Raw genomic sequence first — 14,751 nt, forward strand, 5'->3', positions numbered from 1 at the left:
ATGTCAGCATGGTCAATACCGAGACTCCAGGACCACTTCCTCTATCCATTTAACAACTCCAGTAGTCCTGTGACTTGGGCCATGATGCAACACTGCAGTAGGAACTTCAATGTTGCCTCACATTAAATTTCCCAATAGACAAGCCACCAGATTTCCCGAGAGTACTAGTCAATGAGATGGAGCAAACGAATCTAAGTAGACATTGATGCCTGGTGTCAAATTCAGCTCAGACATTCAATGTTTCATTTTATCCTGAGACAACTGGTCACAAAGCATTCCTGTAATTAGTGACCTATTACAAGCAGATGTTGCTACAGTGCAGTAGAGGCCTGATCAGTCAAACCCCAGTATTTGAAATATAGCATTTTGAGCAGTGCCTGGTTTAACCACAGTCTAGTAACAGGGCAAATTACAATGACCAATTAACCTACTAACCAGTAGGTTTTGCATCTGTGGAGGAAACCAGAGCACCTGGAGGTAAGCCACACAGTCATGGGAATAACTGCTTATAAACAGCAGTGGAAATTGAACCTGGGTCACTGGTACTGTAAAGCATTGTGCTAACCACTATGCTACCACACCACCAATTAAAATTCAGCAATTTCCAAAGGTTAAGTGTACTCATCTTGTTAGTGACCCCCTCAAATTTCATGAAAGATGCAAAGAGCACTAATTGGTCTCAAATTTCCTATGGGCAGAGAATCCTTCAAGACTTGACGCTGCAGCCTACAGACCAGTACTCACTGACAGCCATAACTGCACAGACTGGTTTTGAAGCAGTCAAGTACATAAAGCTACCCCATTAGCATTCCAACTGGCTGCATCTGTTTGGTATGGAGGGGCTACTGCACAGCATCAATATAAACTGCCAGTTCCACCATGAGCACTAGTCTCAACATTCAGGACATCAAGGATCTCATCACATCAGCCACGACATGCCCTCTGCTCATTGCTACCAGCAGCAAGTACAGGAGCCTGAAGGCACACACAATTCAGGAACTGCTTATCCCCCCACTACCCTGCCAGATTTCTGAATGATCATTGAACCAATGAACACAACCTCACTACTCCATCCCCCCCCACCCACTCTTCTTCTACTAAAAATTTTTTAAATACAAACTTATTGTAGCTTACACACACAAAAAATACTGGTGAACGCAGCAGGCCAGGCAGCATGAAAGATGTGCTTAGTGGTGGGATCCTGTTGGAGGTGGCAGAAGTTATGGAGAAACAGGATCCCACTACTAAGCACACCTCCTTCCCCCCCCCCCCCCCCACTTTCTGCAGGGATCGCTCCCTACGCCACTCCCTTGTCCATTCATTCCCTCCCCACCCCCCCCATCCCACTGATCTCCCTCCCAGCACTTACCCTTGTAAGCAGAACAAGTGCTACACATGCCCTTACACTTCCTCCCTCACCACCATTCAGGGCCCCAGACAGTCCTTCCAGGTGAGGCAACACTTCATCTGAGAGTCAGCTGGGGTGATATACTGCGTCCAGTGCTCCCAATGTGGCTTTCTATATATTGGCGAGACCCGACACAGGCTGAGACACCGTTTCAATGAACACCTACGCTCTGTCCGCCACAAAAAGCAGGATCTCCCAGTGGCCACACATTTTAATTCCACATCCCATTCCCATTCCGACATTTCTATCCACCGATTCCACTACTGTAAAGATGAAGCCACACTCAGGTTGGAGGAACACTTTATATTCCGTCTGGGTAGCCTCCAACCTGATGGCATGAACATTGACTTCTCCAACTTCCGTTAATGCCCCACTTCCCCTTCGTACTCCATCCCGGGTTAGGGTTACTCTGGGCTCCCCTCCTCCTTTCTTTTTCCCTTGGCCTCCCATCCCATGATCCTCTCCCTTATCCAGCCTCATCCCTTTTGTCAATTAACTTTCCAGCTTTTAGCTCCATCCCTCCATCTTCTATCATTTCAGATCTCCCTCTCCCACTTTCAAATCTCTTACTATCTCTTCTTCCAGTTAGTCCTGACGAAGGTCCCGGCCCAAAATGTCGACTGTACCTCTTCCTATAGATGCTGCCTGGCCTGCTGTGTTCACCAGCTTTTTTGTGTGTTGCTTGAATTTCCAGCATCTGCAGATTTCCTTGTGTTTGCATTATTGTAGCTTAGTTTTTAAAATGTACTGTTGCTGCATAGCAAATTTCACAACACATGCCAGTGATATTAAACCAGACTCCAATTAGTTCACTATTCATAATGCTGATAGACTAATAAAGACACTAGGATTTAACTGTATTCCCAAACGAATTCAGACATTCAAATCTGTTGAGGACACAGTCAAAGCCACAAAATGCAGTGGTTAGAAAAACACACAATGGAGTCTCTGCACATTGGGTGCCTACAGTTTTTTAAAAAAATTGGCTCTATTGGGTTCTTGTTTTGTGGCTGCCTGCAAGGAGACGAATTTCAGGGTTGCATGTAGAATACGTACTTTGCCAATAAATGGACTTTGAATGCAATTACAGCTCAGGGTATCGGAGTTCAACTCTAAGACTGTCTGTAGAGTTTGTATATTCTCCTTGTGAACGCATGGGTTTTCTCCGGGTGCTCTGACTTCCTCCTACAGTGAGTAGGTTTATCAGTCATTGTAAGTCACCCTGTCCCATGCTACATCTCTAAATAACAGAGAGAAGTCCATTCTGATTCCAGCAAGGACACCACATCCCACAGGAGAAATATCAAACAATATTCTGCTGACGCTGGGATTCCAGAGCAATACTAAATGCTGGAGAAACTCAGGTCTGGCAGCATCTATGGAAATGAACTAAACAGTTGACATTAAGTTGAGACTACATCAGGACCTTCTGAAAACACCCTCTCCACAGACACTAACCTGTTAAGAATCCAGCATTCAGTATTACCACAGAGCATTAAATTCTAAGTGACCACATCAGGACAATTTAAAGCCCACTCAGAGCACAAGAGCAAAGAAACAAGACTGGTTAACCAGTTTACCATCAACCCGAAATAGGACTCAGTAAGAACCTTCTGAAAAATCCTTCACAGTTCAATGGAAATAAATGCCATTTCCCCATAACCCATTTAATTTGTGCCAAGCAACACACACAGAAAATGCTGGTGAACGCAGCAGGCCAGGCAGGCACCCTTCATCAGGACTAAGGCTCTCGGCCCGAAACGTCGACTGTACCTCTTCCTATAGATGCTGTCTGGCCTGCTGCGTTCACCAGCATTTTCTGTGTGTTGCTTGAATTTCTAGCATCTGCAGATTTCCTTGTGTTTTCTTTTGTAATCTGTGCCAAACTATTTTTCCTTGCCTAGTCCCAGCTAATAACTAGCTCATTCTCCCAAACTTAAATGTAGCCCAAAACTAATCCCAAAATCTGAAGCTTTTCAACATATCCACAACAAACTGAGGAAACAGTCAGTGCTTGAGATATGGCCCAAAGACCTGTGCTCCTGTGGCATTGCTTCTCCATCACCTTTACCCTCTGCCCTCCCCATGTTTACAAAAGATTATTCTACATTTGGCTTTAATTAGTCCTAAAATAATCTCAATTCTTTGATCTCCATTTACCCCATCTGTATTCCTTTGTTTCCTCACACTGTTGCATCACATCTTTCAGAGCAAGTTTGGCCACAATAGCCTAAAGTTTTGTCAGTCAAAACTGTGGCATGCTGCTTGCCAAACTAAAAATCATCCATTTTATCAAACTTTGTAGACGGTTGAAGGTCAACCCACGTTACCAAGAAAAACAGCTGTTATTCACATTATGCCTTTACATTCTGTAACATCTGGAAAGTGACCAGCTTTCTAGAAACTCTATTCTGCTTGGTCAGATTTGTTAACCAATTTTATAGCTCATTAACTCAAGATACAATAGCAGGGCATTTGAGCAGCAAACTCAATTATCTCTATCTACAGATGAGGTTAAAATTTCAGGACAAGTAGATTATATAAACAAGCTTAAATACACTAGTTTAAAATTTAACCATTTTACAGAAAAGCTAATTAGCAAGTTTTAAAATTACCACAAGTTCAGAATCTTCAAGTGCCAAGAGAAGAAAACTGGGTAACACAGCAGACTCAATCCCCGCAGCTATCTGCAAGGAGATGGCACGTTCTCCCCATCTCCCACACACCAAAGATCGTGTTGGAGCTGGTAAATTGTGGGCATGCTGTGTTGGCACCAGAAGTGTGGTGACGAGAGTAGGGATGCAATAATGAGCTTCAAGACACCGGTGAGGCCTCACCTTGAGTATTGTGAACTGTTCTGGGCCCCTCATCCAAGAGAAGATGTGCCGGCATTGGAGAGGGTTCAGATGAGGTTCACAAGGATGATTCCAGAAATGAAAGTTATCATACAAGGAATATTTATTAGCACTGCATCCGTACTCACTGGAATTTAGAAGGACTAGGGGGAGTCTCATTGAAACCTTTTGAATGCTGAAAGGCCTAGACAGTAGATATGGCAAGGAAGTCTAGGACAAGAGGGCACAGCCTCGGGATAGAGGGAAGTCCATTTGAAACAGATGCAAAGAAATTTCTTTAACCGGAGGGTGGTGAATTTGTGAAATTTGTTACCACGGGCAGCTGTGGAGGCCAGGTTGATGGATTTACTTAAGGCAAAGATTGATTGATGCAGTGTACAATCAAGAAGGCCAAGGAGTGGGGAGGATCAGGCATGATTGAATGGCAGAGCAGACTTGATGGGCCAAATGGCCTAATTCTGCTGCCATGTCAATGGTCTAATGGGCACTTGCTGGCTGTGCCCAGCTCCCCTCAGACTGCTCATCAGTGACACACACTACTTTTCAGTATTTTTTGATATACATGATAAAAAAAAAACTAATCTTCACCAAGGAAAGAATTGGGAGGCCCATTCAAATGTCTTAAGTATGAAGTCATTTATACACAAGGCACAGACCACAAATCAACTGGGTAATAGACTCATAGGAACAGGGGATGTGCAGCACATGACCTCAAATGGTATCTCTGATCTGGATCAAGCAGTCCATGTTCACTCAAACTTGAAGTGAAAACAAGGGGCAATTCAAATTCTGTTATAGCAACAAATCACAACAGAACAGAATAGCTTAAAAAAGCAACACAAAATGCTGAAGAACTCAGCAGACCAGTCATCTTCGATTACTTGGACTGTAGCCCTGTAATGGTTGTTCAAGTACACATGAACTGTTCAAATTTGTTACAACTATGCAAATTTTCAAACACTGGCCCATCCTCTCCAATCCTATTAATTACCCAAACACAGCCTCTTGTTCCCGAACTACTTATATTACCCAGAATGAATGAGTTCTCTCAAAAGTTCAAAATCATTATCAAATTACATGCATATCACCACATACAACCCAAGATGTTTTCTTGCATGCCAATACAGTAAATTCAAGAAATCAAATCAAAGATCACACATTATAGAGAAACAACCAATGTGCAAAGCACAAAAATAAAAATATCAAGAATGAGATGGAGTCCTTGAACACTACCTCACTATTTCATTTGCATATATATAGTAATTTATAGCCATCTGTTCAAAATTAAACCTCTACCTCAATATTCCAATCCTCAAACATCTCCTTTGCACATTCAAATACAAGCCATCTTTTCTTGTAATGTGGTTCAATACTCAACCTATCAGCACAACCCAACACTTGCTTTGAATGACTCAGCTTCTGGACAGGGAGGGGCCAGATTGGTAAGGAGCTCCTTCAATTACTGGAATAGTGCAGCATCCCAGGGCAAGCACTATGCAAATGCCTTTTTTTAAAAAAATAAATGCAATTTAACACCAAACACATTGTCTACAAATGTGGAACTCCACCTGGCTGTAAAAAGATTGGGCATGAGGCTAGCAACCACATCTCATCAAAACCCAGAGCCACAGAAGTTCCAAAGACCTCATCCCTGAGGGGGAAGGATCTTCAATAAGCTACACCCAGGGGTAACTAGAAAGATCGGCCCAGTACAGATGACTCCAGAGTTGCTGTCGGCAGCCTGTGCTATTGTAGGGCAATGGCTGTAAGTATAATGTACAAATGAAAAGACACTGCCTGGTTTATTCTTTCAATATTCTGAATAAAGTTACAATCAGATTTAATATTACTGGCACATCATGAAATTTGTTATTTTGTGGCAGTGGTAATTACAATAAATAACCTATAAATTACAAGTATGTACAAAATTAAATTAATGCAAAAAGAGCAAAACTTTAAAAAGTGAGGTAGTGTTCATGAGTTCACTGGACATTTAGAAATCCGATTGTGGAAGAGAAACTGTTCCTGAAATGTGTGTTTTCAGACTACCTCCTTCAACAGTAGGAATGAGAGGAGGGCATGTCCGTAATGATGGAGGCTTTCTTCCGAGGCATTCCCAGTGCTGGGGAGGTTAGTGCCCATGGAGCTGGTCACGTTTACAACTTATTCTGACTTCTCCCCTTCCTTTCCAAACCCGATGAAGTATCTCTGCCTGAAATACCGTGTTTACTCTTTTCCATAGATGCCACCTGATTGGACAAGTTCCTCCAGCATTTTGTGCACACTGATTCAGATTTCTAGCATCTTCAGATTCTCATATTTGAGTTTACAACTTTCAATTTTAGTTTAAAAGCTCAGGCCTGAATATGAACTGACCTGCTACTTTAAAGATATGGTGGATCTGTCACCAAGATTCCATTATTTCATCATACTTCATGGTTACAACACCACCTGTTATTTTTACTCTTGCTTATTGCATCCTTCATGAGAACTCGTTCTCTGGTGGATCCACCGTGTTGTCATCCCTGCATGGCCAGCATTTAGACATGCCCATTCTCTGGTATTCATCGTACTCCAATCATTCTAAGTGACAAAAGTTTTAATCTCAGCATTCATCCCCACTGAGCCGCTCTAGACTTTCCATCTGGATGCAACAGCTGAAGTTAATACGGGTCTATGGGCCTCAGCAGAACAGTTCAGCATGGACTAGAGGGGCCAAAGGGCCCATTTCTGTACTATAATGTTCTAGTACTGAAATACAAAGCTAACTAGTTTAGTAATTTTAGGGAGTCTCCACAATTCTTAAATTCACTAGATAGCTTAAAGTATATTCAGCAAGTTAAAAACAATGAATTTAGTATTTAAGGAAAGCATTCTCAAAGGGAGTAAAATGAGTAACAACTCAAGAAACTAAACTGAACCAGTATTCATTCAGTTACTTCCCGATTATCAAAATGTTTCACTTTCAAGGGAGGGAGTCTTTCATTGTGCAACAAATAAGTTAAAAACTTAGACACATTAACAAGTCACATTGGTCTTTATGGAATGCTTGATGATACTTCAGCTGCATTTGGTGGGATGTTCTATTCTAAACCTGCTTTAACAAGTCTCAACCAAAGATAACTTTAGCCATTGGAAAGAGCTTGTTTAAACAACTCAGGACAAGATTTGATAGTTGATTTAATCTTCAGCTACCTTTGTAACAACAGTACAAAATCCTTTTGATCAACGTTAAGGTTAGGGGGACCATTCCGCTTATTTGACTGTAATCTGCTAAGGATTCAATGCCTTCCACCACAACAGGAAATGACCAGGTTAACGGTAAATTGAGATGCGTGAACAATTGAGATCAGAATATCAAGCAACCTGGCAAATCATTCAACTTAACCAAACAGGCTTCATTTCAGCAAATTACATTAATGAGAAGGTAGCCACAATATTTAAAGTTTAAGCTATTCTACGCTCCAGTGCAAATACTTGGAAGGCAGCGTTCCAAACAATCTCACCACCCCTCCAGATCATTTTTATCTGATTTCTTCAGAAGAATTTCACTCACCAACATTGAACTGCTCCCTCAACCAGTCCTTAGACTCACTTTCAAGAACTCATCTCATGTTGTCAATATACATATATTTGTTTTTGCAAAGTTCATCCTCTGCAAACTGATTGTTTGCCCATCTCATGCACTCTCATTAATTCTATGTTTATTTGTATTTACTGTGAATGCCTGCAAGAAAGTGAATCTCAGGGTTGTACAAAGTGACATTATTTCCCCCCCATAGATGCTGTCTGAGGTGCTGAGTCCCTACAGCCCAAATAATTAAGGTGGAGTTTCCAATAAGTAGAGATGACAAGTTTGAGGACTCTACAGGAAAACAGACAAGGTTATAATCAGAGCGCCCCAAGCTTAAGTGACAGCTACATTAAAGTCACATACTGCTAATTGATGTTTGTACATCTAGATGGAAAGCACCATACCCAATAACCACCAATGAGGAAAGTGCATGGTCAGAACAGAAAAGCAGAATTTGATTTTGGCAAAGGCTCACATTTAAGCTGTTACACAAATTTTCTCCAAAACATGAATAACTTGGTCATTGCCACCAGTAAACTGAAGAAAGTGATGCAACATCTAGCATATGACACCACCACTTCTGAAGTGAAAATTCCCCCAGGATATCAGATGCAGCAAGATCATGAAATACCCAATTAGTGCATAAAACTCTAGAGCAGTTAAACAAAAAGTGTTTTGTCAAGTCCACAAGCCAGCTACTACAATTCAAGGACAGTGCAACATGAACCAGAGATGATGCTAACAGCTGCATCAAAATTGTTTAATGGGTTCATTTTAAGATCAATTATATAGTATACAACCTGAAATTCATACCATTCAGACATCCACAAAAGAAACCCTATAGAATGAATGATAGAAACAATGAAGCCCCAAAGCCTCCCTTCCTTCATACAAGAATCTACATTTAAGCTTTTGTTAGCTCTGAAGTGTAATCCTTAGGACATTACTGTGTGATCACATGGAACCCAAGTCAAACTCCACATCGTGACCAGACAATCTACTCAATAAAGTCAACGGAGACAAATATTGACCAGGGCTATCTGAATTCAAGGAATGTCATATTTCAGGAACAAACCTAGTTAAATATCCACTCCAAAGACACCACCAATGGCTACACAAGTAAAGTAGACTGATGCTGAAATATCAAGTGCTATTAACTAAATGGAGGCAGATTACTGCAGTTAAAGGCTGTATGTTAACAGCCCAAGTCTAATCAAAGACAACATAATCAGTTACTGTCCAGTTCTGTTACAAATCAAACCATCAGTTGCTGCTCACATCTTAAGCCTTCCATAAACAAATTCTGCAGATGCTGGAAATCTAAGCAACACATGATTCTAGAGGAAGTCAGCGACATCTATGGAAATGAATGAACAATCAACATTTTGGACTGGGGTGCATGTATTTTGAGCTATGGCTAACAGTAGCCAAAGTTAATTGTGGGAAGAATGACTGTTCTGTAGGCCAAAAGTTTTGTATGGACTTGTCTTTTCCTTAATTTTGCATAGGGCTAGTAAAGTTCATTGGAAAATTATGTATTTCTTCATCACTGACATGATTCTTGAAGTCAGCTGGGCAAACTATAGCTACCTTGCTTGTTAAAACTGCAGATAAATCATAAACACAAGAAATTCTTCAAAATGTTGGAAGAACACAGGTCAGACAAGTGTTAATCACAACTTTCAATGAGACCACCTTGAAGAATTAAAATGGGAGAAAGTGGGAGGACTAGACCATGGTAAAAGAGGTTTAAAAAACCTTACTTTGGACCCTGGCATAACAAACAAGCCTTTAAACAGGATTGGCCACTCTCCACACTATGCCAATACAATACAAACCCCATTTTCAAAGGAAAGGGATTTATTCAAAAGGTAACAAGCTCCTAAATTACATGCCAGTCATAGCTCTTCTGCAGTTACCAGCAACACGACAAATGATCTCTGCTGGAAAATAGCCACGCTTTAAAGATTGTAATTTTATTGGGATGTTGAAATCAGAATGTCAATGTCATCAAGTCAGACACGTGACGCTCATTCTGCGATGGCTCAGGGACAGGATTATTCTTTGAAAATGCAGGGCTATTTCCGAATCAGAAAGTAAAATGTTGCAGTCCACGTAGGCGAGAACGCGCATCCGCACCGAGTCATATGACCGACTCGGGACGGCCGCTCCGGAAATTGCCGAGCGTCGCCCGCCTCCGCTCTGCAGCACCGAGATTGCCGGCGGAGACACCCGAGCGCCCCGTTGCCGGTCACGGAAAGTGCCGAGCCGTCCGCCGTCGTCAGGTGACCGAGGGGAGAGTCCGCCGCAGGCCCGGCGCCGGGACGGGGCGACACGTCCACGGAGACACCGAGATGGCTCGGAGTGCGGAAGCATTTAAACCCCAAGAGCTGGGGGTGTCCTCACCGATACCGAACCGAGCGTACCCGGGGTGCCAAACCGCCGAACATGCCCCAAAACACCAGTAACACTACCACCGTCCACCCTCAGACCGCCTCCTGCCCACCCTTACCACCACGTCTGCTCCTCACTCACCCCCTGGTCCGGACCCCCCCATTCCCCTCTCGGTGACCTCCACCCCAAACCCCACGGTCTGCACCCACAGACACTCCCCCCGCCCCCAGCCCGGCCTTACCCTCCCCAACGCCATGCACCACCAGTTACCCCCCCCAAAACACACAGCTCCAGGGTACACCTGCCCACACCCCCACTATCACACATCCCCGGGTCTCCCCCCCTATGAACACCACGTATCCCCTCCCTCCCTCCCTCCTGAGCACCACGTACCCTCCCTCCCTCCCTCCTGAGCACCACGTACCCCCCACCCTCCCAAAACACACAGCTCCAGGGTACACCTGCCCACACCCCCACTATCACACCCCCGAGTCTCCCCCCCATGAACACCACGTACCCCCTCCCTCCCTACTGAGCACCACGTACCCTCCCTCCCTCCTGAGCACCACGTACCCTCCCTCCCTCCCTCCTGAGCACCACGTACCCCCCACCCTCCCAAAACACACAGCTCCAGGGTACACCTGCCCACACCCCCACTATCACACATCCCCGGGTCTTCCCCCCCCCATGAACACCACGTACCCCCTCCCTCCCTCCCTCCCTCCCTCCCTCCCTACTGAGCACCACGTACCCTCCCTCCCTCCTGAGCACCACGTACCCCCCCACCCTCCCAAAACACACAGCTCCAGGGTACACCTGCCCACACCCCCACTATCACACCCCCGAGTCTCCCCCCCATGAACACCACGTACCCCCTCCCTCCCTCCCTCCTGAGCACCACGTACCCCCCCACCCTCCCAAAACACACAGCTCCAGGGTACACCTGCCCACACCCCCACTATCACACCCCCGAGTCTCCCCCCCATGAACACCACGTACCCCCTCCCTCCCTCCCTCACCACTGAGCACCACGTACCCCCCCACCCTCCCAAAACACACAGGCCAGGGTACACCTGCCCACACCCCCACTATCACACATCCCCGGGTCTCCCCCCCCCCCACTGAGCATCACTCTCCCTGACACCACGTACCCCCACCTACTCTTACCACTGAGCACCACGTACTCCCTCCCTTACTGCCCGACTCACCACTGAACACCATGGCGGCCGAGGCGCCGATCACGCCGAAGAAGGGAGAGTACTCGGGAGATTCGGGAGTGGACATCTTGTCAGCAGCTTTCGCAGCGGGCGTAGGGAGGCCTAGGCACGACCTGCTCCAGGAGGCGGGCACAAAGCGGGCTGGGGACTAGTGGCTGCCAACCGAAGCGCTGCGAATCCTCCCTCCGGTCCCGACGCCGCTCCGCTCTCGGTCGCTCCGTCCCGGCTGCGCCCTAAATACCGACTCGGACAAAATGGCGGCGCGGGCCCCCACGTGACCGCGACCGGGGACTCTACCACCGGCCGTACGGGTGGGGGGAGCGTCCGCGGCCGCCTATCGCCATCCTGACCTGTGGTCTGCCGCCAGCTCTGCCGCCTCCATCGTCTGCAAATTACTGCTACTAATATCCGCAGGAATAGCTTCAAACATGCATGTGTTGTTGTTATGTTTATTTTCCTGCCGGGCTGCCTGCCTGCGCCCCCTCTCTCCGTGGCTAAGGGAGACGCTGTCAATTAATAGGGAGATCGCCAGAGATGGGGAGGGTGACAGAGAATGGAACTGGGCATGGATGGGTCAGGTTTCAGAGAACGCATGGCGCTTGGCACTGGATGGGTCAGGTTTCAGAGAACGCATGGCGCTTGGCACTGGATGGGTCAGGTTTCAGAGAACGCATGGCGCTTGGCACTGGATGGGTCAGGTTTCAGAGAATGCAGGCACTAGCTGGGGAAGGTTACAGAGAATGCAGTGGGGGCACTGGCTGGGGAAGTTAACAGAGAGTGCCGCTGCACAACACTGGATGGAAAACGCCACCCAGAATGCAACTGTAGGGCACTGGATGGGAAAAATTACAGAGAATGCAGCTGTGGGACACTGGGTGGGGGTTACAGAGAATGCAACTGCGAGGGGGCACTGGCTGGGAAAGGTTAGAGATAATGCAGCTGGTGGGGGGGGGACTGGATGGGGAGGGTTGCAGAGAATGAAACTGTGGGAGGGGGCTGGTGGAGGTTACCGAGCATGCAGGCGCTGGGCATTGGATGGGGAAGGTTACAGAAATTGTGGTCACTTTGTCACTGGATGGGAAGGTTACAGGGAAATTGGGCACTGGATGGGGTGGTTGTGGAGAATTCAACTCTGGGGCTTGGATGGGGAGGGTTACAGAGTATGCAGGTGCCAGGCACTGGTGTGTGTGGGGGACAGAGCATGCCAGCGTTGGGCACTGGACGGGAGAGGGCAGCAGAACCTGCCGGCCACCGGATGGATGGGGGGGGGTTACAGTGAGCAGCCACTTTGCCACTGGGTGAGGAGGGTTACAGAGTATACGGTCACTGGATGGGAAGGGTTTTGTGGGCGCTGGGTGGGAAAGGTTACATAGAATGTGGGCACTGGGTAGGAAGGGTTACAGAGGCTGCCATCTCTGGATGGGAAAGGTTTCAGAACATGCCGACACTGGGCACTGAATGGGGAGGGTCACAGAATGCCATCTCTGGGCACTGGATGGGGAGGGTTGCAGACCATGCCAACGCTGGGCGCTGGATGAAGAAGGTTACAGAGAATGCAGCTGCGTGGGGGGGGCTGACTGGGGAAGATTACAGAGAATGCTGTCACTTGGCACTGGATGGGGAAGGTTACAGTGCATGCAGGTGCTGGGTCACTGGATGGAAAGGTTACTGGGAATTTGGGCATTGGATGGGGTGGTCATAGAGAAATCAACTGTGGAGGGCACTGGACGGGGGTTTACAGAGTATGCAGGTGTTGGGCACTGGTGGTGGTGGTGGTGGGGGTGTTACAGAGCCTGCCACCACTGGGCACTGGATTTGGGGTTAACAGAGATCACAGGCACTTTTGTCACTGGGTGGGGAGGGTTACAGGGCATGCATACACTGGATGGGAAGGGCCACAGGGGCCGTGGGCACTGGATGGGACAGGCTACAGATTATGTGGGAACTGGATGGGAAGGTTACAGAGAACACAGATGCAGGGAGCACTGGATGGGGTGGTCGTGGAGAATGCAATGGCGGGGAGCACTGGATGGGGAGGGTTACAGAGAATGCAGGGGTTGGGCACTGGATGGGGAAGGTTACACCAAGTGCTAACACTCGCATTGGATGGGAGAGGGTTGCAAAGGCTGGGCACCGGATGGGAAGGGTTACAGAGTATGTGGGCACTGGATGGGGAAGGATACAGGTATGTGGGGCACTGGATGGAGCATGCAGGCCCTGGGCACTGGATGGGGAAGGATACAGGCACGTGGGGCACTGGATGGAGCATGCAGGCCCTGGGAACTGGATGGGGAAGGTTACAGAGCATGCGGGCCCTGGGCACTGGATGAGGAAGGATACAGGCATGTGGGGCACTGGATGGAGCATGCAGGCCCTGGGAACTGGATGGGGAAGGTTACAGAGCATGCGGGCCCTGGGCACTGGGTGCAGCCATCTTTGGCATTGGCATGGCTCTGCCTTCAAGACTTGGCACTTGTTTTGTCATTATGCACAGGCCGGTGAGATTTCATTCATTTTGCAGGACAAGATGTCATCGCAATGTAATGACATCCACAATTATTCACAGAACCTCATTTGACGATATTCAGTGGTCAACATGCCTGAATTACTAGGACTCAAGTTCACAGTAAAAAACGGGGAGAGGGGGTAAAGGCTTGAATCACCAGCTGATGACCATAGAAAATGTTTGTTTTGTTGGATTTCTGGTCTCCAATTCAGCCTAAAATCAACATCTCTTATGAAATCCATGAAGTTCCTCCTGACCATCCAGAGGAGATCGGTGTTTGGAGGGCAGTCTACGATCGGGGTTGTGATGATGTCGTTGTGTGGATCGTAACAGCAAAGCACAGACCAGGGCAGGATTCAGCTCCTGGGCCTCTCAACTTTACTACCCCATTGTACAAGCGTATGCCCACCCCGGCACCCTTGCCTCCTCTGTTGTCCAGAACTCAGTGACTGGATCTCCACTGGCCCCCAGGCCAGAATTCCAAAGATCCCTGTCTTCTCACTGGCTTCTGTCTCTCCAGATAATCCCAGACAGCCTTGATGATGTTGCGATCAGGCCTCTGTGGAGCCCATACCATCTGAAACCATATTAAAAAATCTAGGGTGCTCAGTATTGTATGTCAGTAATACTAAAGCTGATTGTGATTCTGATGCTCTTTGGCTTCTATTGTCTGATTCTCAATCCACCCCTCAGTTTCCATGCATAAAATTTGTTTACTAACTTCCTTTGTGGGACCTTCCATCCTCGAGAAACGGCAGATTACTCAAGAAGGAGCCGACACAAGTGTACAGACTCAT

General features: G+C 46.9%; 1 protein-coding gene across 1 annotated transcript in view; it reads right to left on the minus strand.

Annotated features, from left to right (window-relative positions):
- Nucleotides 1-11,703, minus strand: part of atp6v0cb (ATPase H+ transporting V0 subunit cb) — a 28,403-nt gene extending 16,700 nt beyond the window's left edge. Inside the window, exon 1 of the mRNA XM_072269216.1 lies at nt 11,440-11,703. Within this exon, the coding sequence (XP_072125317.1) occupies nt 11,440-11,515 (76 nt within the window). The 5' untranslated portion in view covers nt 11,516-11,703. The remainder of the gene's footprint in view (nt 1-11,439) is intronic.
- Between the last annotated feature and the right edge of the window lie 3,048 nt (nt 11,704-14,751).

This window comes from Mobula birostris, chromosome 9 (assembly GCF_030028105.1).
Source record: "Mobula birostris isolate sMobBir1 chromosome 9, sMobBir1.hap1, whole genome shotgun sequence".
Taxonomy (NCBI): Eukaryota; Metazoa; Chordata; class Chondrichthyes; order Myliobatiformes; family Myliobatidae; genus Mobula; species Mobula birostris.